Genomic DNA, 24,489 nt, shown 5'->3' on the forward strand with positions numbered 1-24,489 from the left:
TTTATTTATTTAAGTAGTAAACCTGAGTGTTTTGTGGTTTGTAACTGTGAGGAAAGGAGAACTCTTGAGACCAAATCTGCACTGTCAATGCAAAAGCCTGTTTACTATTATAATTTAACTGACAGTGTTTTCAAAATTGAAATTCACTTAAATTCACCCAGTAAGTTAGGCTGGCCTAGTATGGGGTTAAGAAATACCTGAAGACCACATTGCAAAATGGGGAACTTCAATGGACTTCTTTAAACTCTCAACCTCAAAGGAAGGAAACCAACTAACCAATAATGATAACTCGGAGAAAAAAAAGGTTTAAGATCCATACCAGATTCAGAGTTAATGTAATGATGGGCACTTTGGAGGCCAATTAGCACCAGACTCCTGGGATGCGGATGGTAGCTCAGCGCGCAGGGCAAGAGTTCTCGGTCCCCGGCCGCACATTACTGGGTACTGTTTGGCGCCTCCGGCCAGGACCCGCATCCCCGCGCCCCCGCCCGCGGCCCAGGCCCGGTCCCGCCGCCTTCAGGACAGAGGAGCCAGGTGCCCAGGCGGCGGCAGGCCCCGCGCGGTTGGGAGAACTCGGCCAGCGTCTTCGCAGGAAGCACCTGCGGCCCCGGACAGTTGGTCCGGACTCATCACCGCGCGAACCGAGCGTTTGCAGCTTTTTATTATCTCTTTGGCCAGGCCAGCGGTGGCCCGAAGTGCGCGGCGCCTCGCCGAGCGGGCCCGGGAGCGCAGTGGCGGGACGAGGGCGCGGCGCCTGGGCGGCCGCGATAACGCAGCCGCGGGGCTGACCGTGCGGCACCGCCCCGCCGCCCCGCCGCCCCGCGGACCGGCCGGGCGGGGCGGACGCGCCACGCGCACGACCAATCGGCGTCGCCGGGGACGATTCAAAAGGCCGAGGGACCAATGGGAACCCCGGGAGGCCTCGATGGGGGGCGGGGCGGGGGCGGGGGCGGGGCGCGGCGCGCGCTCGAGCGCGGGGGCGCGGGCGCGGACGCGGGCGCGACGGGCGGCGTCGTGCGCGCGGAGCCGCCGCCGGGTGCTGCTCGGCGACTGTCCGGGAGCCGTTCGCGTCCCGCCGGAGCCCGGCGCAGGTGAGCGTCCCCGTGCCCGCCGCCCGGCGCGGCGCGGCCTCCGGGGGGCGGGGGAGCCGGGGACGCGCGGCCTCGGCTGCCTCTGCAGGGGGTCGGCCGGGCCGCGGCGGAAGTGTAGCCAAGGTGGAAATCGCCGGCGCCTCCCTCCATTTTGGGCGCGCGGCGGCGGTGTCGGCCGGGAGGGCGGCGGTGGGGGGACTCGGGCCCCTGCGTGCGGCCGCGGCGGGGACGGGGATGCGGAGGGACGCGGGATGCGTTGACGGGGACGCGGGGAGCGGGGATGCGGGGATGCGGGGTGCCGGCGGGCGGGACGGGGGGCTCGGGGGGACGCGGGGAGGGGATGCGCTGACGGGGACAGGGCGCGGCTGCCGACCGCCCTCGCTGTCACCGGGCCCCGGGCTTCCACGCTCTGAAAGCGGATGGTGAAGCGGGCTGTGCCCGCTCGAGCCTGTCTTTTCACCGTTTTAAGGCTTTTAAAAAAGTTCTCGTCGTGACACCGGCCCGCGGCCTCAAAGGGCACTTCTAAGGGCTGGGCGCGGAGGGCCTGGCCCGGGAGGACTGCTCCCAACGGCGGGGCGCTCCGGGACCCCCCCCCCCCCGGCCGCGCGAGGGCCCCCGAGGCCGCGCTCACCTGCAGCACCTGCCGCACCGGCCCCGCGCCGCGTGCACGCGTGTGCCGGTGCCCGCCCCTCGTGGCCGCAGCTGTGGCGGGGAGGCCGGGCGCTGCGGGGCCGGAGCGGGGCCCGGTGTGGACCGAGCACCCGCAGCTCGAGCTGGCGTGCGGGAGCTGTCTGCGGAGGAGGGCCAAGAGCGAGCCGCAGGGAGTGGACCTTACCTTGGCGCCTCGGGATTACTCAGGCGGTCGGGCGGTCTGCCCGGGCCGGCCTGGGCGGTGCTGCTTTCGCGGCATCCTGCGGCATCCTGCCGCCGGGGCGGGGCGGGGGGGCAAGGCCGGGCGTTTGCAGAGCTGGCCTCAGGCCCTGGGCCCAGGTGTGCAAGGGGAGCGGTCCGGCTTCCTTTGAGCTTCCCTTTCTCTGCTGTATCTGGACTGGTTTGGAAAAGTGAGGGAAAGATGACCAAAGGCACTTGGAACACCGTGCTCTCTGATGGGCAGCATTCTGTGGTGTTGATAAAGAGTAACACAGCGGAGCCCAAATGTGTGAGGATCCCAGTACTGACAGCAAGTTAGCAGGCAGGTGGCCTCACAGGAAGAGGCGTGCTGGTATTCAGTAAACAAGCTTTTCCTTTCCACCCTCAGGGAGGCCTTTCCGTGTGGGGCAGGACGTCATCAGGTGGGTGCCTGTGGCAGTGGGGCCCGTGTGCCCCATCCCGGCCCATTCGCTCCCGCGGGAGATTCTGTTGGAGGGTGGCCGCGGTCACAAGTGTGGGAGGAGCTTGGGCAGAGTGGAGGGGAGCCTAATGCTGTGGTTTCATCTTCTGGAACATTTGTGGGTACCACAGCGGTCTCCTTAGGAGAGGCCGGCTTGGGCTTTCTTCCTCAGCCGCCGTCCGAAGCAGCGCTATGAAGTCCCGATGCTCAGTTGTCTTTTTTTAAAAATTAAGCTTAGCTTTATCTGATGTCATTTGCAGATATCTTCTCCCATTCTGTGGGTTGTCTTTTGGTTTTGTGGACTGTTTCTTTTGCTGTGCAAAAGCTTTTTATCTTGATGAAATCCCAATAGTTCATTTTTGCCCTTGCTTCCCTTGCCTTCGGCGATGTTTCTAGGAAAAAGGTGCTGCGGCTGAGGTCGAAGAGGTGGCTGCCTGTGTTCTCCTTTAGGATTTGGATGGACTCCTGTCTCACATTGAGGTCTTTGAACCATTTGGAGTCTATTTTTGTGTGTGGTGTAAGGAAATGGTCCAGTTTCATTCTTCTGCATGTGGCTGTCCAAAAAAAAAAAAAAAAAGCTTAGTGACCTAACAGATATCCATCACGTATTTTAATTTATGTAACCCAAAACATTTAATTGGGTAACAGAAAGATGGCAGTAAGCAAATGTTCAGCAAGGTGCAGTATCTGCTCCAGGGGCTTTTTAAAAAATCATTTTTTCCAGTCTTTGAAGAGTTGTTGTTTGAAACTTGATGGCATCTTCGTGTAGCAAGATACAGTGGTCTTCTTTCAAACCTGGTTGACCAGCCTCAGAGCATCAGTACCAGTAACAGTGGTCTGATTTTAGGGGGTATCGGGAGAAGGAGGGGCACGAGAGAAGAGAGAAGAGTGGCAGATTTCCTTCCTCTTAGTATTTGGAGGCTTTTGCACCTGAATGTTGAAACGGGCAAGGTTTGCTGTTGTCACCTTCCTTTTTGTCCCCCTCCTCCATGGCTCCAGGGGTCCACTGCCCCCTGCTTGCCAAGTGCCCCTCAGGTGCCGCCTCAGCCAGGTGTGACTTCACCCTGAAGCTTCTGGCTCCTCTCCCCCTTGTCCTAGCCCACACTCCTTCATTAGCCCGCGATGCTATCTCAGGTGGGTACGGGCAGAGAGCACCCTCTCCGCTCACATGTGATGGGCTGACACCCTCTAATCACTGGATAAGTGGCTGGGTTTGCTTTCATCTCCCAGCCCAGCTCCTATCTTTCTAAACAAGTGAAGTTTGTGAAGTCTTTTCTCAGGCAGTTAACAGTGAAGAAATGTGCTTATGAAAGGTCTCCCCTCGGAGGGGTGAGGTAATGCCGCTTTGTCTTTTCCTAACTCCAGAGGGCTGCTGGGCTGCCCACATGGCGTTGTACAATTGGGTCTTGACGGCAGCGGGGTGAGGAGGCATGCTTACGGGCCCGGACCATCTAGCAGGTGGCCGGAGCAAGGTGATTTGGGGAGCATTTCTCTTCTTAGACGAGGCCCCCAGCTTGTTGAGCAGCTAGTGCAGAAGGCGGGAGGCGCCCGGTTTTGTCACGTGGCAGTGGGACTCTGCCACTCGGTGGACGGGGAAAGCTTGCTGCCTGAGAGCTGGAAGCACCCAGCACCAGTCGATAATTGAAGAAGGGGGGCCAGCAGGCCTCCCGTAAGCGGTCATTCCTGCGGGCTGCGTGTGGTTTCTTGGAGTGCCATTGAAGCGCAGCTCTGGGGCCATGTGGGAAAGAACGCTGTAACTGAGGGTGGATGCCTGCTGCGGGCCTGAGAGGGCCGCTAGGACGAAGGCCCACGTGTGGTTGGCGGACTTGCCTGGTGTGCATTTGGGATTTTAGCTTTAAGACTTGAAAACTTGATGAAAGCACCCCAAATTTGCTATTTGTATGGGTTTGGAATTATTTTTCTCCTTGTTGGTGGGTCATAGTAATGTAAATTACACATCCTTGATTTTCCCAGATGGCTGTTTCTTAGAGTTTGTTTTTAAAAGAGGTAATGTGTTAAAAATTAAATACATTTTTAAAGCCTTTGTAAGACTATATGCAAATTTACCTGTCTTTCTAAAGTGAGCTCTACACCCAGTGTGGGGCTTGAACTCCTGACCCAGAGACGAAGAGTCACATGCTGTACTGGCCGAGCCAGCCAGGTGCCCCGTATGTGGATTTATAAATCAGGAAGTGGGTCCTTTGTGACTGCCTTGTTGAATAGCAAGAAATCTGGTCACTCGGGTGATAGCATTTTGCAGAGTGCAAACCACTTGGTGCCTTTCTGTCCTGCTGCATCTTCGTGTCACCGGCAGGTACCACAGTGGTGAGATCATCCTGGGTAAAGTGACTGCAGATGAGATATGCCCTAGCAGAAAGAACAGCCTCTGTGCGTCCCTACTCTGCCATTTCCTGCTATTTTTATGTCCTTGGAAAAACTGGTTAACATCTTTATACTTTGTTTTCACTTTTGGACTAAGGGATTGGATATTCCCCCTCCCCCCACCCCCCCAAAGGCCTTTCTGGTCCTAAAATCTCTGCCAGTTAAACACTTTGGAAAGTTGTATTTTAGTGTTCAGTCTCTGAAAAAAGACACATGCAATGACTCCTTGCTTTTTCTTTTAAACTGTTTAGGCTGATTTTTCAAAATGCCCAGTAGGAAATTCGCTGACGGGGAGGTGGTAAGAGGTCGGTGGCCTGGAAGTTCGCTTTACTATGAAGTCGAAATTCTGAGTCATGATAGCGACTCCCAGCTCTACACCGTCAAGTACAAAGATGGCACTGAACTTGAACTGAAGGAGAGTGATATCAAGGTAAGTGCTCCTTTGCTTTGCCAGAGTCTGTTTATAGGCAGGGAAATAGCTAGTGTTGTGTTTCTAGGTGTAGAGTGGTCAGTTCTGGCTCTGTGTGGAGTGGTGGGGCCGCACTTCGGCTTTGGGGTGGGGAGGCACGTGTACAGCACGGTGTCCTGGTTCCCGAGGCTCCCAGTTCTGGGAGAAGACCTCCTTCTGTGTTCATGTCCCTGATGTCATGCCTTCGGGGAGGGAAGTTTGGTGGGTGGTGCTGGGTCTCAGGGAGGGCTTGCAGAGGACATGCGGGTGGGTGCTGAGGCCAAATGGGGAAAACTCGGGGGATGGAGGTTCATGGCTCTGGCCAGAGGCTTGGCGGGGGGGGTGGCAGACAGGGAGGGCCAAGTGCGCGGTGGGCACGGGCCAGCCGAGGGTTAACGGGAGCAGAACCAGAGAGGTTTGGGCTTCGTCCTGACCACTGAGGATTTCATCAGGAGAATGACATTAACTAGAGGTAGGTCTGGCCCAGGGCTTCTCAGCCTCTGTGGTGGGGGCCCGGGCTTTAAATGATCTGGGCCATGGTGTAGAAGTGCTTACGTAAAATACCATAAATGACTAGACACTTGGAAGAAATGCACGCAGTAAAAGCCCTAACTTTGTAGTGTTAGATTCAACAGGCATAAAATTGCTATGTCGAAATGCTGTGAGGATTTCTACATGTCTAGTCTCAATTTCATTTTTTTTTTTTACAATTCTTTTTTATTTATTTATTTTTTAAGATTTTTATTTATTCATGAGAGAGAGAGAGAGAGAGAGGCAGAGGGAGAAGCAGGCTCCCAAGGAGCAGGGAGCCCGATGCGGGACTCGATCCCAGGACGCTGGGATCATGACCTGAGCCGAAGGCAGACGCTTAACCATCTGAGCCACCCAGGTGCCCCTCAATTTCATTTTTTGTTGTAGATCAGTAAGAAACAGTTCTTGAACCCATAGCCTCTGAACCACAGTTTAAGTACTCTTGCCTGAGGTTGGCAAAGCTTTTGAACGAAGGGGCAGATAGTGAATATTGTAGGCGTTATGGGCCATACAGTTTCTGCAGTGCGAGGGCAGCTCAAGGCAGTCTGGAAGTGAGTGGACATGGCTGTGTTCCAATAAAACTTTATGGACACTGAAATGAGAATTTCAAGTAATTCCCATGTGTCAAAAATTTTCATGTTTCTTTTGTTTTTGTTTGCAATCATTTACAAAATGTAAAGCCATTCTCAGCTCCTGAGCCACACAGAATCAGGTGGGAGAGAAGAGGGCAGAGCGAGATGTTGCTCATAAGTAACCCAGCCTTGTGCCCCGCTTTCCAGATGTTGAGAGCGCACCTGCGGGACTCAGTTTCTTGTTACCGTATGTGGTTCGCTTGTCCCCTCATCTTGGTTTGACTCGGTGTCTGGCAGCTGCTCTTGGGGGTGCTGTTGGCAAAGTGCACGGCTAGTTGGCTCGGACGCACCCATTCTGGGGCGGTACCTTCTGAGAAGAGTCCGGAGTGGAAGGGCCGCACGTGTCCTGTGGGAGGTGGGCCACTGCTGCAGCGTCCGGTTGGCCTGGTGCAGCGGGCCCCTGGCTGCCCTGGTGCCCAGGGAGGTCGCCGAGCCCCCGGCTGCCCCGATGCCCAGGGAGGTCACCAAGCCCCCGGCTGCCCCAGTGCCCGGGGAGGTCGCCGAGTCGATGGTACCGGGCACGCCTCGGCGCCCACTTCTCGTTCAGGTCCGTGTCGTGCTAAAGCTCTGTGTCTTCTTGTCCCCCTCTAGCCTTTAACTTCCTTTAGACAAAGGAAAAGTGGCTCAACTTCCAGTTCTCCCTCCAGACGCCGAGGGAGTAGGTCAAGGTCGCGCTCCCGATCCCCCGGTCGACCACCTAGAAGTTCCCGCCGATCTGCCTCTGCTTCGCACCCAGCTGACATTAAGGAAATGAGGAAGGAAGTACTGGAAGTGAAGCTGACTCCGCTGGTGTTGGTGAGTGTGTTGGGGCTCGCAGGAGGCCCTTACCCTGGTCCTGGGCTCGGTCAAACCGCCTTCCCCTTCGTGGGCATGTTTACTCAGACCGTAGTGAGTCATAGTGAAGGGTCAGGGAAGCATCGCGTCGGAGGTGCTGACTTTGGAAGGTTACGGAAACCAATGGAAGAATAGGAAGTATAATATTTTTAAATGCCAGTGAAAAAGAATGCCAAGTTACAAGAGTGCTGTTTAATATCATGGCTTTAAAAAAGGCAGTGTTTAAATTTCATATAGATGTAGATTGTAGGTTGAACTGAAAAAGTTTTATAGTTTATAGAAGTTCATGTATAAAATAAGGAAACATAACTATGTGTTACAAAAACACACCCTTGGTTTCTTGGCATCATTATACTTGATCACTTGCCCTATTCCAAGATGATAACTTTAATGGAATTACTTCCTGAGTTGAAGCTTGGAAAGGTCGGTGGCCAGAACCTGTAGGCCCGTGTATAAGGATATCTTAGGTGGTAGGCCACGTGGAAATGAGTTTGAAGAAAAAGAATTGAATGAAGGTGATCTTTTATTCTGTTCACTTATATTATCTCTTTCCTGGATAAAATACACACAGATTTTTAATAATCCTAAAAAACTAGATTTAGGTACACACTGTTTTATAGTCAGATTTTTAAATTTTAAAACATTAGGAATAAACCGCGCTATATTTTTGTACATCGTTTGCTGTATGGAACTGTTTGGCTGTACCGTAAGCTGTACAAATGTGATGTGATTGTTCACATCCGCTCTCTTATTAATGATAGGTATTTAGCTTTTTTCATGTCTAGTAAACAAATATTCTTATACAACATCTGATACTTCCTGAAGATCAGTGCTTAGTAAGAAGTGGAATGGCCAGCTTGGACGGTTGAGCAGATTCAAGGCTTGAGTGCACGTGGCCAGATTGCCTCAAGAAGGTTTCTGCCAATATCCATAGTGTGTGAATGCCCATTTTCTCATTCTGAGAATTATAATAATAATTTTTTTGGTCGATTTGATTGCCAAAGACTGTCAGCTCACCGCTTTCCCTTGCCTTTGGTGATTGCTGGTGAGCTTGACCATTCCGTCTGTTGGCGGCTCTGAGGCCCAGTCAGCGGACTCAGGTTAAGGAGCAGGTGCTTTGTACTGCTTTCTGTCACTTTTTCATTTTTAGCATCTGGTGCCCGTTCTGTGTTTACAGTGTGACCTTCTTGCAGTCCTGGTGACCCAAGAGCCACAGACTGGCTGTGTTCCTCCAGCAGAGCCCTGGGCCACTGTGTCTGCACCCTGGAATTGAGGATGCTGTGTGGCATGGGAAGGGCCCCACAGTGCTGCGTGTAGCTTTGATGGTCACGTGGCTGCCCGATCGTGACCTTTTGCAGTAACTCGCCTCCCTGTGTTCGCATCCTGTCACTTTGCAGTCAGCACGGTTTGGGGCTGGCCAACCAGCTGTGGCAGGGGGTCACAGGGTTGCTACAGATTATATGGCGGACGTTGGAAGCACGGAGAGTGTGGTATTTTTTTTTTTAAAGATTTTATTTATTTATAATAAATAGAGACATAGCGAGAGAGGGAACACAAGCAGGGGGAGTGGGGGAGGGAGAAGCAGGCTTCCCGCGGAGCAGGGGGCCGGACGCGGGGCTCGATCTCAGGGCCCCGGGATCACGTCCTGAGCCACAGGCAGAAGCTTAAAGACTGATCTCAGCCAGGCGCCCCGAGGGCATGGTTCTTCCGTAGCTCCATGTGCTGCTGAGTAGCTCGCTGGTGCCTTGGCAGATTTCAGTGTATGTGGACTGTTTTGCACCGCTCAGTTTGACTGCTCTGAGCTAGAACTTGACACTATCTCACACGGCCCTTTGCCGGTGGGCCTCCCCAGGACATTTTTAACTTGCTTTCCTCTTGGTTTATTAGTGTTCTCATTTGTCAGTGATGCAGAAAGGAGCAAAGTGACAGATTTCAGCCATGCATTGCCTGAAAAATCTTTTGCAAGCTCACACACTTCCCTGCTTCAGTCCGATGAGAAGTTCCCTCCACTGTCTGAAGAGTGTGAGGAGAGGGACACAGGCAGAGGGGGCTCAGGGCTCCATAGAAACCGGGCAGCAGGTCACTGGCGGCACTCCCTAAGTACCCACCATGTCTTAATTTCCCCTTGGTGGCTAATTTGGGGCAGTGAATGTCTCCCCTCCCGCCCTTTTAACCACTCAGTGAACTAATTGACCAATTTTTACTTTCTCTAACATTAGAGTATCTGCCATTGAACAATGACATTGTAGCACTCAGTCTAATTATGTTTAAAAGATGAAAGATCTCGTGTAGAGCTCTATACTGCAAAATCCAGTCTTTACAAGACTGGGAAATTCTAATCAATTTTATACCTTTTCCTTTCGAACAAAAGTATGCTGAAATCCCTTAGAATTGAAGCCGTGAGAATCTTTGGTTTGTTTTATTGCTTGATTTTGTAATAGGAAATTTCTGCCACCATGGTCTTTTTAATAAGGTACGATTCTTATGTTTACAATGGTTTGTATTCCTCACCTTAGAAGCCGTTTGGGAATAGCATCAGCAGATACAACGGGGAGCCTGAGCGCACAGAGAGGGATGGCCTGCCTCACAGAAACACTGAGGTATGGGGCGCCCTTTTTGTCTCTGGCACTTGTCCTTTTTGTAAATGTGACTGTCCCTCAAGAGTCACACTGAACACCATAGTGTTCTCTTACGATCTAAGATTGTGTCCTTAAATCAAGACTGAATTTAATTTAACAGATTATTATATTATTATATTAAGATGCTGAATCAGTTAATGTGGTAGCATCAATGATAATTATTGACCGTAAACATTTCTATTTTCTATTTTTTAATTAGGAAAAATTCCATTTGTCGGAAGAAAGTAGTTACATATCTACACAGTATGGCCTTTGGCCAAGAAGAGAGATCAAATTAAAAGACACGGATTCTAAAGAAGAAAACATTGTTGCAACAAAAGGGTCTACATTATTGAAAACCTCTGAAGGGCCAGCCACGCAGACCAAGGGCCTGGAGTTTGGCGGAGTCCCTGGTAGGCGGCAGCGCCGGGCTTAGCGTGGGGAGGGCGGTGGCGGTGAACGTGTGGGGGAGTGGTGGCGGGAAGGAAAGGCCGTCCTCTGAAGGAGTGTGAAGCAGGTCGGGCCTGAGCTGGGCGGGAGCCTGGGGAGGAGCCTTCCAGGCAGAAAGTCCTGCCGTGGGAGCAGTTTTGAGGATCGTCCTAGAGTGGAGAGGGTTGCCCGTGTGGCTACACTTAAAACTTCCAGCAATCTGTTAGTAGGTTTCGAACAAAGAAATGCAGAAGGTAAAGGGAAGGTTGGTGTGGGAGGTGTATGCAGAGGACGGTGAACAATTAGGGACGGGAAAACGGACTACTGAGGCCCGAGGGGGCGGAGCCCAAGTGCAGCCATGCCTGTGGGCGGAGGCCATGTCCACGGAATGGGGTCAGGGTATCTGCTAGACCTGCCTGACAGGTTGGCTGTGAGCATCCAAGATCTGAAGTGTTCAAAGGCTTAGTGTTCTGAAGTGGGTAGTAATTTGAAAGTGATGAAATTTCATGTACAAGAAAATACTAGTAAAAGAAAAATACCCCTGGCTTAATTGCCTTGTGTTTTGTAAGTTGTAACTGGGCTGGTCAGGTGGCAAGAGGTGGTGTCCAGCATCACTGTGTTTGCATGCGCACTCTGTGAACCGGATCCCGTCCTAATTGCTAGAAACTTAGGGATAGTTTGTTCGCTTTTTTACCATTAGGCTGATCTCTAGTTTGCTGGAATCTCCACGTCTGCTGCCGTGGTGGTTGGATTTTAAATGTATTAGAGCCTGGTCTGTGAGGCTGAGTTCAGCTGTCCGGTGCTGGACCTCAGCTGATTTGCTGTCTCCGGGCCCACAGGCGCTCGCCCACTGGCCAGACGGGTAGAGGTGAGGAGCTGGTGATGGCACCTTAGCAGTTGGTCAGATGGTTAGCCAGCCTTCGGCTCTGCCTTGAACAAGTGAAAGCACTAGATAAACCGGACTGAAATTTGAGGCTTGAATGGTCACTGATCGTTTGCAGGTGTGCTTCTCATCATGCTTGGCCTGCCCGCCTTCCTCTTCCTCTTGCTGTTGATGTGTGAACAGGAAGAGCCCAGTCTTCTGAATTTCCCGCCTCCTTTGCCAGCTTTGTCTGATTTGTGGGAAACCAGAATGTTTGGGGTCTACCTCCTCTGGTTTTTGCTTCAGGCTCTGTTCTACTTACTGCCAGTCGGGAAGGTAAGTTTCCATTGTGAGGGCGCAATGTCTTGCCACCCCCCCCAGTCAGGCATTTTTAGGGTAAAGCTCTACAGTAAAAACACACATTGAGATTAACTTAGATAAGTCTACTTCAAACTAGATGACTTTCAATAAGAAATGCAGTTTCTATGGTGAAAGATTTTACAGATATACACGTACGTGTCTATTTCCATGCATTTACAGGCTACGGCCCAGCACAGTTGTTAGATAAGGATCCTACAGGGGTCATTGGAAATTAGCATGCGGGGTTCTGCTAAGGCTGTGATCTCCACTAGGCCTCACCTTTCTCCTGGGTCCCCTTTCGTAGCCAGTGAAAGGGAAGAGGAGTCTGGCCCAAGACAGATGACACCGTGTTAGTGCTTCCTATCTCCTATGAATTGCAGCATTTCTGAATAGTCGTTTTGGGGGGTAGGATGTGGCTGCCATTGGGCAGGTGGACTTTTTATTTTCACTCATCCCAATGGAGCTGTGTGTTTCTTGAGAGAGAGAGAGAGAGAGAGAGTGTGTGTGTGTGTGTGTGTGTGTGGGGTGGGGGTGGACTGCAGATGAACAGACGAGTGCCCCTGACCCGGAAGTGCTGACCGCCTCCTGGAGACGGAGAATCCACGGAACGGCTGAGTGAGCGTGCGCATGTGTGTGTTATGTAATGAGAAGAGCACGGGAGTCTGTGGGATGAGTCCGCACGCGGCAGGTGGGCCAGGGTAGCCGGGCTCAGTGTGGGGCCGACGGGCTTGTGCTCTGTCCCTGCAGACGTGGGAGCTGGAGGCGGACAAGGTGGTGGCAGTTTCCAGGCAGGGGCGGTCGGGCAGCCTTGGCCGAGCAGTTTCTCCGAGGGGTCTGTGTGCACCAGCCTGTCAGCGTTCACAACCTGTCGCTGCCTGTGCTACAGAAAGATGTCGAAGTTTAAAATGTAGAGGTTGCTAGAGTGTTGGGCTTTTTAAAGCTTTAAACTAAAAAGACCTTTTTTTTTTCTGTTAAGGTTGTGGAAGGCATGCCTCTTACTGATGGAAGAAGACTCAAGTATAGATTGAATGGTGATTTTTTTTCTTTTTCCTTAAGCTTGAGTCTGATGATTGCCCAGAGCCCATGAGTGCTGTGCTCCTGCACGTGTCCGAGCCACTGGCCGCTGGTGGGACTAGCGCGCATTCTTGCCTGTGGGCTCCACAGCTAATCGATCGGACTTGTCTGTGTATTTTATCACCGGGGCCCCGGGCACGGCCAGGCCCAGAAGTCCCATGCTGCTCCGGGAGCCACGGCCACGGGCCTCTGGGCGTCTCTGGGCTGCATCTGCGGTCTCCTGCTGGGACACTGTGCCCCCGAGTGTCTGGTGGCATCCCTGTCACCGCTCTGCTCAGGGACACCCTCGGGTCACTTTCTCTCCTTTTTTATATTTTATCTTTTAATTATTATTTTTAAAAGATTTTATTAATTTGAGAGAGTGAGAGTGAGCGAGAGCATGAGTTGGCGGATGGGAGCAGAGGGAGAGGGAGAAGCCGGCTCCCCATTGAGCAGGGAGCACAGTGATACGGGGATTCGATCCCGGGACCCTGGGATCATGACCTGAGCCAAAGGCAGACGTCTCACCGACTGAGCCACCCAGGCGCCCCTTGTTTTAGTTCTTATTTTTATCTTAATTCCAGTATAGTGAACATAGCGTCATGTGAGTTTCAGGTGAACAATGTAGTGATCCCACACTTCGTCAGCTGGTGCTCATCCCTTCTGTCCTTTCTCCTGTTTGTTTTCCTCTGTAGCGGCTGTGACAACCAGGGCCTGGGGGACTTGGTTGTGTTCCCCTGGGCCCCTTGGTGCCGGGAGGGTGACTGGCCTTCAGGAGGTGCTCTCTGACTCTGAGCAGCGGGGTGGGATGTGGGAGGGCCCCCGCGGTGGGTGCGCTGCGTCGGAGGATGCGCGCGAAGACCGGATGCCGTGCAGCTGACGTGCTCTCAGGAGCTCTGTGCACCGTGTGGTTGTCCCTCAGCAACAAGAGTGAGTAGACGCCCTGGGGAGGAATTCCATCGTAAGTTTTCATTCTTGGCCCTGTGAATCCTATTCCCGGTTACCTTTCTCACTTGGCGTACTTCTTCCTGTGACTTGTCAGTGCCTGCTTTGTCTGGAATCATTCTGCTGGGTTCTAGAAGGGCAGGCAGAGATACTTGAGGTGTGTAGAACGTGGAGCTGCGCTCGGTGCCTGAACCGTGTGCGCACTGCAGCAGGGCCCAGTCTGGGGAGAGGTGGGCGGGGGCTTATTGTTGCCTTCGGGCCTGTTGACCCTTGTGTTCGTGGGGCTCCCTGGGCACTCATTTCCTTCTTCTCGAGGCGGTCATGTTTTCAGTCCCTTCGGACTGCACGCGGCGCCTGGGTGGCGGCTGGATCAGCTGCTCCACCCTTCTCTCTCCGGCTTCCCCATCCGGTGGCCGGGTTCCAGCCTTAGATTTCTCGGCGTGAGATTTCAGCCCCGTAAAGCCGAGGAGCGCCCCAGACACTCCGAATGATGATTTGCAGTGCACACGGGCTACAGGGCAGGAAGCTGCTTTATCTGCTATCCTTGGCCTTTAATATTCATCAGTTTTATGAGAGTTAAATGAATGTTTTAGAAAGTTAAAGTTAAAATACCTAAAAGTTAGTCTTTGGACTAAACCTGGTATGTGGAGGATGTGGACTTAAATAATAAACCGCGGTGACCATTTTGCTTTACAAGACCTGTGATTTTAGAATTCGTAGGTAAATAACGGCTACCTCTACTCTGTGTTTGGTGGTTTGTCCAAATGTAACTTGCTGACCGAATCAGAATACTGCTCTTGTAGGCACTTAGCTCCTGGAAGCAAAAGCTGTTTCTTTAGCTCAGAGACAAGGCAGGCGGTCCTCAGAGCCTGCCGCTCGGGTAGTGAGCCGAGCAGGGCCAGCTGGGCCAGGGTTCCCTGGGGGCCTCTCCTCTCCTCTGAGGGCAGGGTCCTGAGATCTGTATTCTAGGGGGAGAATATAACTGGGATCTTCTGAAACCATTATTAATCAGGTATTTTCAAGTAAAAACAATTTTTTTTAAGATTTATTTTTAAAAGATTTATTTATTTTAAAGAGAGAGTTGGGGGGAGGAGCAGAGGGAGAGGGAGAGTGAGAGTCTTGAGCAGACGCCCTGCGGAGCAGGGAGCCCGATGTGGGGCTCGAGCCCAGGACCCTGGGATCATGACCTGAGCCGAAGGCAGACGCTTAACCAACTGAGCCACCCAAGCGCCCCCTTCTCACCTTTTTAATAGTGAATTTCTGTGCATGTTCAGCTTTCTCTTAATTAGAAGCGCATAATGACTGTTCGTAGTGCACAAGAATAGTTTAAGTATGTTAGAGTATGGGAAAAGCCGAGCGAGTGCTGGGCTCTGTCTGGAAGGTTACCTGCCGTGCGCGCCAAGCCCGAGTCCTGATGCTAGTGAGCCTGGCGAGTGGATGCTGGGCACTGTGTCACAACGTACATCTCGCGACGGCTGCATTAACGTTTCTGTGTTGTGCTGTTTTTAGGGTTCTACGCTCTCCTGCTGACGGCTGTGGCCGTCGGGGCAGCCATGTTCTGGGGTGTGCCACTGCTCTTCGTGCACGAGCACTTCCTGCAGCTGGTGCTGGCTGCCTTCGCCTTCGCTGTGGCCCTCAGCGCCTACCTGGCCGTGCGTGCTGCGGGGGCGCCCCCGGCTGCCCTGGCCCCTGCCAGCTCCGGTGAGCAGCGCCCCACTCCCCACCCCCGGTCGCCGCTCTGGGCCCCCCGGGGAAGGAAGGAAGAATGGCGTGGAGAAAACATGTAAAGGAAAATACATTTAAAGGGAAAACATATGTTCGATATTTCCTTCCTCCTTTCCTAGTCGATTCTCTTCCTTTTCCAGTCACGGGATGACAAGTAAGACCTTTTGTTGTCGTGACTTAACGTATAGTCACCAATGTTTTATTAACATCAGCATCACAGTTTAGGATGATTTTTTCCTTTGGTCTCAAGTAGTACACATCCTTAAAAAGACGAAGCCAAGTCACGGAGATCACTAAAAAACCTCTGGTTCCCTTAAAATCACGGGCTCTGGCCCTCGAGGCCTCGCTGCTTCCAGACGGGTCCTCACGGCCGTCCTCCCTGGCGCACCCGCCTGCGCTGCCCCCTGCCACACCTGGATGGGCTGGCCTGGGACCCCAGATGGCAGACAGCAGTGCTCTTTGTAAACCTCCCAATTGCCGTACTATTTGTGTAAGAACTTTCTCCTCCCAGGAAATGCCATCTATGATTTCTTCATTGGCCGTGAACTTAATCCTCGGATTGGTACTTTTGATCTCAAATACTTTTGTGAATTGCGCCCCGGATTGATCGGATGGGTATGTCGTCTTCTCTTTAAATTTCAATTCTGGAGTACACAGTAGTCTTGCATTTAGAAAAAACTGTAGATCATTTCAAGGAAACTGTGGGTTTTTAGGAATAGTTTTATCTGTTTTTAGGAATAATTATAACTTTCCACAAATCTGTATTTGAAGTATTTTGTGCCTGCAGATAGACTCCACAGGGTTAAGATGCCCTTGTTACAGGCATGAAACATTAAGGGTTTGTTTTATTTTGATTATAGCAGGAACGCATAGTGTAGGTAAATTCACGTAAGAAAAAATGTATTCTTGTCGTCTTTAAAAAGAAAGCAAAACCAAGTTTGACCTAATTTTAGACCTGTTGGGGCGTTGCAAAAACAGAGTCGGGATTCCCTTCGGCACCTTGCTCGTCCCCTGCGTGAACATGGGGCACAGCCGTGGAGCCTCGGGGCCAGCGGATTACCCATTATCAGCTAATTCCACAGACCTGTTGAGTTTCCCCTCTTTTTTCCACTGTTAGCCTTTCTCTGTCCCAGGACCCTCACTGGACAGGCCTCCAGGGCACGTGGTTGTGACCGCTTTGTCTCCTGGAGTCTTTCCCTGGCTCGTGTGACCTGGCCACTTGCAGTGTGCTGGTCACATACCACGTAGGGGTCCCACTGTCTTGTCATGATTGGTGTGAGTGATGCATTTTTGACAAGTGTCCCACGGAGGTGACTGCGTGTCCTTCCTGGGCCGTCACACCTGGGTTCGTGGTGTTGGCGTCTCGGCCCTGCAGGTCGCTGCGTGGTCAGGTGGACGCTGTGGCTTTCCTGGCTGTGAGGTGACCGTCTCCCCCGTGGTGGCAAAGGGCCTGGGGAGACACTCTGAGATGGTGCTCACCCCTTTTCTTTTAGGTGGTTGTGAACTTGGTGATGCTTTTGGCTGAGATGAAGCTACAGGATCGAGCTGCTCCATCCTTGGCGATGATTTTGGTTAACAGTTTCCAGCTCTTGTACGTGGTGGATGCTCTCTGGAACGAGGTAATTCATTCTAGGAGGCCTTGAGAGTCGGGGCTTGGAGTGCGGGCAAGTGGCCTGCCTGACCACTGGGAGCCTCGGCCTCCCGCGCAGGGTTGGGAGTGCACCCCTCCCAGGCTGGTGAGGACTGGGTGTGTGCGTCTCCGCGGCCCCTGGAGTGGACACGGTGAGCGCTAACGCACGGGAAGTGTGTGGGAATTTGCTGGTGCTTCTCTGTGTGTGTCAAGTGCCCCTTGGTGCGAAGTATTTGAGATCTGTGGGTGTGATGGATTCATAAATAAATCTCAGTTTCCTAATTACTGTATCAAATGAAAGATGGATAGATCATCATTGAATTAGGATAGTGCTTTGTGGATTATCAAGAGATGGCTAGTTTTACATACTGGGGGGGTGGCGGTTATTGTTGGTGTTTGAAAATACAGATAGAGCTCTGGCCGGATGGATAGAAAGTCAGAAGTCCCGGTAATGGAGGAAACCGGTTTAAGTCAGGCCAGGTTCCTAACCCGAGGCTTTCCTTAGGCTGAGAAGTGGTCAGTGTTTTCTGCTCCTTGGAGACTCTTCATCTCAACTGACGAGATTCCCCTTGAAAATAATGTATTCCTCAGGCCTTTTTATACCCAGGTTATCAGTTTCCTGGTGTCTTTGTAATCTGTGCCTCCAGATTTCACGGTGAGTTTTCTCTCAGTTTTAAAAACAATTGGCAGCTGACGTGATCCTGTTGCAGGGCCAGTTCGCGCGCCGGTCTGTTGGCATCTGGAGTCGGAGGTGGCTCCCGCGGGCTGTGGGGTACGTGGCCAGGCCGGCCGCCGAGAGCACCATCAGAGTGACTTGGAAAGCCCGGTGCTTGTCTTCCAGTGATCTGCCTTGGCTTTGGGAGCGCTAGGGCCTCTGGAGGCCAAGGAGCCTCAGCTACAAGCTCACGGCTCTTTGAGATCCCGCGGCCATGTGCTTTTGGAAGAAAACCCCCATCCCAGAAGCGTGCCTGGTCGTGTGGGCGTGGCCTCTTGCTGTCGGGTGACGAGTGGCCCCTCAGAGGCGGGTGGATGGTCGCCTAAGGCGGACGAGGCTTCCCTGTTGCTTCATCATCTCAGAGGCTTTTTTCACTTTCTTTCTGGTAGCTTGTTGGTGATTAGTAGTTCTTTCTAATTTCTCCTCCTCCCAGCTTTCTGACCCGCGGTGGTGGTCCTTGTTGACGTGGCTGGAAATTCACAGGTTCCGCACGTGTGGCCACGTCTGCTGTCGAATGTGGGGAAGGGGCGTGGGGGCGTGGTCGGGTGGAGGCCGTCCCTGTGCGTCGTCAGCCCTGCAGTCTTCGGGGCACGGCCGCCTTCAGTCTCTGGCTGCTGCTGGGCGCTGGGCGGAGGCTGAGCCACCGCCTCACTGGGTCGGGGTACCCGAAGGAACCGAGAAGAGTGATGAAACACAAGTGAGCGTTCCCCGGCCTCTCTGCGGGGCTGCCCCGGGGACCCCCTCCCTACGCCTGCTCCCGGCGGCGCTTGTCCCCCCATCCCTGTGGTCAGCGGTGCACCCAGGAATCACCCGGCGGGCTGAGAGCCTGTGTGCACAGCAGTGGGCACTCTGGAGAGCGGCTGACTCCCGTTGTCGTGTGCTGTGGCCTTTCTGGTGGAGAACATTCTTTGGAGGGACCGCTTTGTTTCTCTAACCTGGGCCAGTGATCCTTCCCCAGAGCACGCACTTGCCATTCTTCCGTGGTCTGGGAATCTCAGGGCCTCCTGAGTTCTGACCCCAGTGGCGGCTCTGTATCCGGAGTCTGGCCTGCACGTATCTGGACCCACAGAGGGCGCGTCCGCTTGTGTGGCCAGGCGGCCCACGTGGAAGGCAGACGTGAAAAGCCAGATAGCGATCGGAAGGTAGATGGGCACACGGGCAATGGGCGCAGAGGCAAGCTCTCGGGCAAACCCGGAGAACACTTACTGCAGAGCAGGCGAGCGGTGTGCTGGGGGGACGAGGTGACACACGGGGCCCCTGCCTTTCCTCCTGTGGCCCGGTGTGGAGAGTGGTGGGGGCCCGTTCGGGACACACACTTTAGCCTGCGAGCAGGTGTGGCTTTGAGCAGCACTTGGTCTGGTCGGGGGGGTGGGGGGGATCAAGGAAGGTGGCTCGGGGGATGTGGGGGGTGGTGGCTGGGGAGCCGTAGGCTGAGGTCAGAGAAGGGTGCCCCGGGCAGAGGCAGGAGGCACAGTGGCCTTTCCGAGATGTGTTATTCCCACATTGTGGAGTGAGTGGGTATGGTGACCAGAGATGGAGGTGGCGGAGTGACCTGGTGGGGGACACGTGCCTGGGAACCAGACCCCCCCCCCCCGCAATAGCTCTGTATGAATTGGACTAGAAACCAGTACTTTACTTGTATACCTGAAACATAGAAGCTTTCATCCCCTGAAGGTCTTTAAAAATGGCTTGTCCGGCTCTTTCCTCGCAGGAAGCATTGTTGACGACCATGGACATCACCCATGATGGGTTTGGATTCATGCTGGCTTTTGGAGACTTAGTGTGGGTTCCCTTCATCTACAGCTTTCAAGCCTTTTATCTCGTCAGCCATCCCAATGAAGTGTCCTGGCCTATGGCCTCTCTGATTATTGCTCTGAAACGTGAGTACTGATTTCAGCCTCTGCATGTTCAGTACTGTGTACGGAGTCGCTCGTGCTCCGGCAGCTACACGTTCTGACACGCCCTTTTAAATGGCCGTAACTAGCTTAGGTTTGAAGTAGTTTGTGATGGGTGAGAAACAAAAAGATTCTTGCGCTTGCAGAGAGCACGGATGCTTCATCCTCCAGTGGTTTTTCCTTTGCAGGGCCTGCTTTTTCTGCTGGGCACCCCAGAAAGCAGGAAGGTTGGTCCTGCTGTGCTAGGCCCGCCTGCTGTCAGACATGTGTGAGGCCTGGCGCTCTAGCAGGGGACTTACAGCCCAAGGAAGGTTGTGTTGAAGGTGGAGAGAACGTCTCTGGGGAACATCAGTCAGTGTAGACTCACTGGAGGATAGGGTGTTTGATCTCAGTTGTGAGTGGGTGGGGAAGGGTTGGGGGGGTGGGGAGTGCAGCTTGGTGGGAGCCAAGGGGCATCATGGGTGGGTGTGGACTAGCGTCAGTGCGGCTCTTCTCCTAGGACACTGTTAAATGCCTGCACCCGAGGTAGGGTGGGAAAATCAGCAGGAGCTTCATATGATAATAGTGAGTTTTCCTACGCTAACTAGTATCCATGGCAGAAGAAATTCCAGACGTTGGTTAAGATTTAGTTTCATCATTGGTTTGGTTATCCATGCTCACCATGCCCGGGCTCACTCAGGGCAGTGTGCGCCTAGTTTACGGGTGAGCGCCCCGTGCCCAGCGCTGTGTGGAGGCCGGATGAGATGGTGGTTAACAGGTAGTGATATGTCAAGGCCGATGAGACATTTGAGGCCTGAAATAAACCAACCAGCTTGTAGGCTCTTTGGTGGGACTTGGCGGGTATTTCTGTGCAGGTCATCCTGGTACCAGCTCCAAGCTGCAGTTTGATTGATTTTGAGTCCTGCAGCGTCCGTGTTCTGGCCCGTAGGTGCTACGGCACCAGAGGACTTGCTCCGTGTTCTTGATTCTGCTAGACACCAGCCTTGATGGAATTACAGCCCGGACTGTAACCGGTTGTATTTATGGATGTGACCGTATTGATTGGTTTTGCATTCCCCTGGTGGATGGTGAACTTTCAGGATCGTTCTCTTTTGACATTCTGAGATTGAGTTAAGAACAGTTCAGAACCTCTCAGAGTATTCCTGTCCTTTGGAAACTTCCTCAGAGCATAGAAATCATTTCTAAGTGACATTACAAATGTTTTTAAATATTTGATTATATCGATATAAATTGTTAACGTGCAAGTTTTAAAAAATTACAGTTTGTGGATACGTAATCTTCCGATGTGCAAATTCTCAGAAAAATGCATTCCGGAAAAATCCCAGTGATCCAAAGCTTGCACGTAAGTATTGGTTTATATTTATGTTATCTCCAGCACAAAGATTTTGTGTGTCTATTTTTGTAGAGATCATTATAAATGTATTTTTATTTAGATTTAAAAACCATCCATACTTCAACCGGAAAAAATCTTCTAGTTTCTGGATGGTGGGGCTTCGTTCGTCACCCCAATTACTTGGGTGATCTCATCATGGCTCTGGCGTGGTCCCTCCCCTGTGGTGAGCACTGTCCAGGGGGGCCGTCGCGGGGCCCTGGGAAGGGGGATGGGCCGGGTGCTCCCCCACCTGCAGCTGCACCTGATCACTTGCTTTCTGAGCCGAGTCTGGGGGAGCAAAGTTAGCATGGATTCGAGGACTCGGTGTGGGAGGGCGTGGCTGTCCCTGTGCCCTGCAGAGCCTGTCCCGCAGATGCCACCTTCTGCCACGTGCCGGGTGTGGGGGGCTTCCCCGTCCCGGGAAAAAGGGAACAATCTCGCCTTCACTTGGGAGGACTGGGAGGAAAAGCAGGGAAGACAGTGTCAGGATCGTGAAGATACCTCATGTGTCCGCTGCCGCTCTGCAGGTTTTAAGCACATTCTGCCCTATTTCTACGTGATCTACTTTGCCTTGCTGCTGCTTCACCGCGAGGCGCGTGATGAGCGCCAGTGCCGGACGAAGTATGGCCGGGCCTGGGAGCAGTACCGCCGACGCGTGCCCTATCGCATCGTCCCCTACGTCTACTAGCCCTTCACTGGGGCCCGGACGGCGTCTTACTTCTCTGGTCAGGACTGCGGGACCGAGTGGCCTCTTCACCTTGCCACGTTTATTGTTACTAAATCACAACAATTAACAGAAGGAAACAGGTAAAGGTGTTAGAATTTGCTTTCTAATGAGAAAGGATCCATTCTTAAAGAATACCATGGGTGTCTGGGTTTTGGTGACTTTTCAAATTGTGATTGTTTTTGTCGGTGGTGTTTCTTACATGAAACCAACTGTGACCTTCGAAGCACATTTATGTTTCGTTATATTCAGAGAAGAGAATTTTCATCCATTTCCTTTGGAATTAAATCATTTACTAGTTAAGTGATTTGAGCGTAGACCCTGGTCCTGCATTAACTGCATTCTGCGAAGAGTGGGGGGAGAGCTCGTTAGCAGCCACGGATGAAGGGGGAGTGTTAGGAGCAGTTCGCTTACCCTCAGCTTCTAGAACTGCATTTGAAAATGTAAATACATAGCTTTCATGTAATATATGGGGACTTCAGATTTTTCTGTACAGTATTTTGAATGTGAGATAGTCAGGAACTAAGTATCTTTTTAACAAAAACATTTGCAGTATTTTAAATTAAGTTTTATAAAGTAATACATGTCAATTAAAAATTGCAAAACAATTAGTATTCATTTAATGTTGTATAAAGATGCTGTTAAAACATAGGGTATTTTTCTTAATCCAAAGTTTGTGAATTTGGCTTTGCTACCTCAACCGCAGCCGTTCGTTTGCCTTTATAAACTGTTGCCAATAGAAAAAAATAGAATATATATTTTTGCAGTAACATCACTATTTAAACATTTTTACACAGATTGGTGTTTGAAGACTTGCCATTTCAGGCTGATATTTTTGTATTTTTTTTTTTTTAAATAAAGCTGTGGCTTTGCTACTGTTGAGGTCGCGCCGTTCATACTGTGTTTTGTCCTCCCTCAGAGTCACAGAACACTGCTCCCTGAAGGAGGCGTTCATCTAAAACAAAAGTTCAAAAGCACTTCCCTCCTGTAGTTTACTTCTTGTGTGTAGGGTAGCTGTGGTTATTAAATGCTAGTTGATGGAGTCTTATTATTAATTGTCCTAGAACGGAACAGTAGCAAATTCACTAAAATTTTGTGTTCAAAGTTAAATTGTTCTCACTATCTTAGAGGGGAATCTAATGAATATAGTGTGTACGTTTGGGTTTTTAAGGATGCATTTTACATACGAGACACTTGGGTGCACGCCCGTGCTGTACGGCCGTGGGGCGGTGGGGCCGGGCTCCGTCAGTGTGATCCTGACGTCGGTTTGCTCTTGAAACCTTGTTTTGGGGGAGTTGTCTGTGTTTTCTTCGTACTAATGGAAGCAGGCAGCTTTTTGATTCTGCTTTTCTCCGGTGTTGGAAAGCGCGTCCCCACGTGCTCTGTGCTCGACTGACCAAGGAAGCTGTGGGGCAGGAAGGAGGACATTTCCTTCTCTCTCCAGGAATGAGAGAAGAGCCTTTGCCAGCATAGTGTTGCCGTTTCTGATCTCAGCTATAATTTGTTGTTCATTTTGTTTTTGACACATTTGACAAGTGTTTTATGATGAAGTTTTAAGTTGGAAATAAAGTTGGAAATAAAAAAGATGTTGTCCTTTGCACCTGAGAGGCTCTTTGCCCCACCTGTGACACAGGAGCCTGGAGGTGACCACCGCCACCCTCTTGGGCCGGGGCTGGGGGGCGTCCAAAAGGCGACCTGGGCCCACGGCTCTTGGCATTGAGGCTCGCCGAAGAGCCATCTATTTCGTCCTTGTTTGAGAAAATAGAGAAACGATCCAAACCCTCATGGTCGGTCCTACTCTCCGAGCCTGTCTGAGCCCCACAAGCATCTAAGGATGGTGGGAAGACCGTGCACGTCTGTGAGGTGTTTGTGTGTCCGTTCCCCTTGGCCTCTACTCCTGGACTGCGGGCAGGAAGGGCCCCGGCTCCAGAGCTCACGGACTGTTAGCAAATCGTGTCTAATTCTGGAAGCTACTTGAGCATTTTCTTCATTTCTAACCGACAGGGACTAGGCTCATTGTTTTTAACACCGCTGCATGTAACTAGCTTACGTGGTTTTGGGATGGTTACCTTCAAGACAAGTGTGTAGATGACACCAAAGTAAGATGTTACCATTTAGTTTGCGGCTCTCATGGATCTGGGTGTGGGTGTGGGCCCCGCGCTGCCCGCCCACCACAGGGACATGGTCATCTGTGCATGTGCCGGGGGCTTTTTGCCTGCACGCCCTCTGTTGACGGAAGGCAGCCACAGATGTGGCTTTGGGTCACACTCCAGGCAGAGTGAGCCAGGGCGAGACTCATCGCACTGAGCCCCAGCTTCCGCCCGGATCGAGCCGTTGCCGACACCCCATGGGACATGGCGGCCTGAGGATCACGGTTCCAATGTGTGTGCCACACCGTGCTCGGTAGCAAAGATCCTGCCGGCAGAAGCGCATATTGATAGTGACCCAACCTGCTGCCCGATTGGGATTTGGGGTTCCAGTGGGATGAGTGCTGGTGATGTCCCAGGACCCCTTCTTTAAGAGAAGAAGATCTGCCTGTCTCAGAAGCCCGCAGTCAGGCCAGGAGGTCCTGTTCTGGGCTCCACGCAGTCAGGGAACGAATTCTCAAGAACTAGCCCTCATGCATGTTGTATTGTCGGTAACTGCAGAAATCAGTACTGCTGTTTGCTGGGCACGGAGGTTTCCACGCTCGGAAAGGGAGGCCCACTCGCCTGGGGCCTGGGTGCTCACCTGGAGGTGTGTGCCTGGGGCCTGGGTGCTTAGGACAGAGAGCAGCTGGCGGGTCCCCCTGCAGGTGCTGGGGGCAGGCGGGGGGGGGGGGCGGGCGGCGGTGCGGCAGGCTGCACCTGTCCAGTCTGGCTGAACACGGATGTCTCTGTGAAGGGTGCTGGCTACACGCGATGGTCTTGAAAC

General features: G+C 52.4%; 1 protein-coding gene across 4 annotated transcripts; it reads left to right on the forward strand.

The window, feature by feature from the left end:
- Positions 1 to 965: 965 nt before the first annotated feature.
- LBR (lamin B receptor) lies at positions 966 to 23,160 on the forward strand. Of its 4 annotated transcripts, XR_003523201.1 has the most exons (15): positions 966 to 1,091; positions 5,055 to 5,233; positions 7,006 to 7,209; positions 9,765 to 9,848; positions 10,087 to 10,279; positions 11,297 to 11,493; positions 12,494 to 12,548; positions 15,025 to 15,216; positions 15,752 to 15,855; positions 16,734 to 16,859; positions 19,297 to 19,465; positions 20,742 to 20,822; positions 20,914 to 21,036; positions 21,380 to 21,659; positions 22,496 to 23,160. XR_003523201.1 is itself a non-coding variant. In XM_027612628.1 (14 exons), the coding sequence occupies exons 2-14, from the start codon at positions 5,069 to 5,071 to the stop codon at positions 21,538 to 21,540; spliced, it is 1,854 nt and encodes a 617-aa protein (XP_027468429.1). In that variant the 5' UTR covers positions 966 to 1,091; positions 5,055 to 5,068; the 3' UTR covers positions 21,541 to 23,160. The 4 variants fall into 4 exon arrangements, 3 of the variants coding, with proteins under 3 accessions (XP_027468429.1, XP_027468431.1, XP_027468430.1); XM_027612628.1 differs by having other exon boundaries at positions 21,380 to 23,160; XM_027612630.2 differs by lacking the exon at positions 966 to 1,091 and adding an exon at positions 1,148 to 1,214 and having other exon boundaries at positions 21,380 to 23,160.
- Positions 23,161 to 24,489: the final 1,329 nt, after the last annotated feature.

This window comes from Zalophus californianus, chromosome 10 (genome assembly GCF_009762305.2).
Source record: "Zalophus californianus isolate mZalCal1 chromosome 10, mZalCal1.pri.v2, whole genome shotgun sequence".
Taxonomy (NCBI): domain Eukaryota; kingdom Metazoa; phylum Chordata; class Mammalia; order Carnivora; family Otariidae; genus Zalophus; species Zalophus californianus.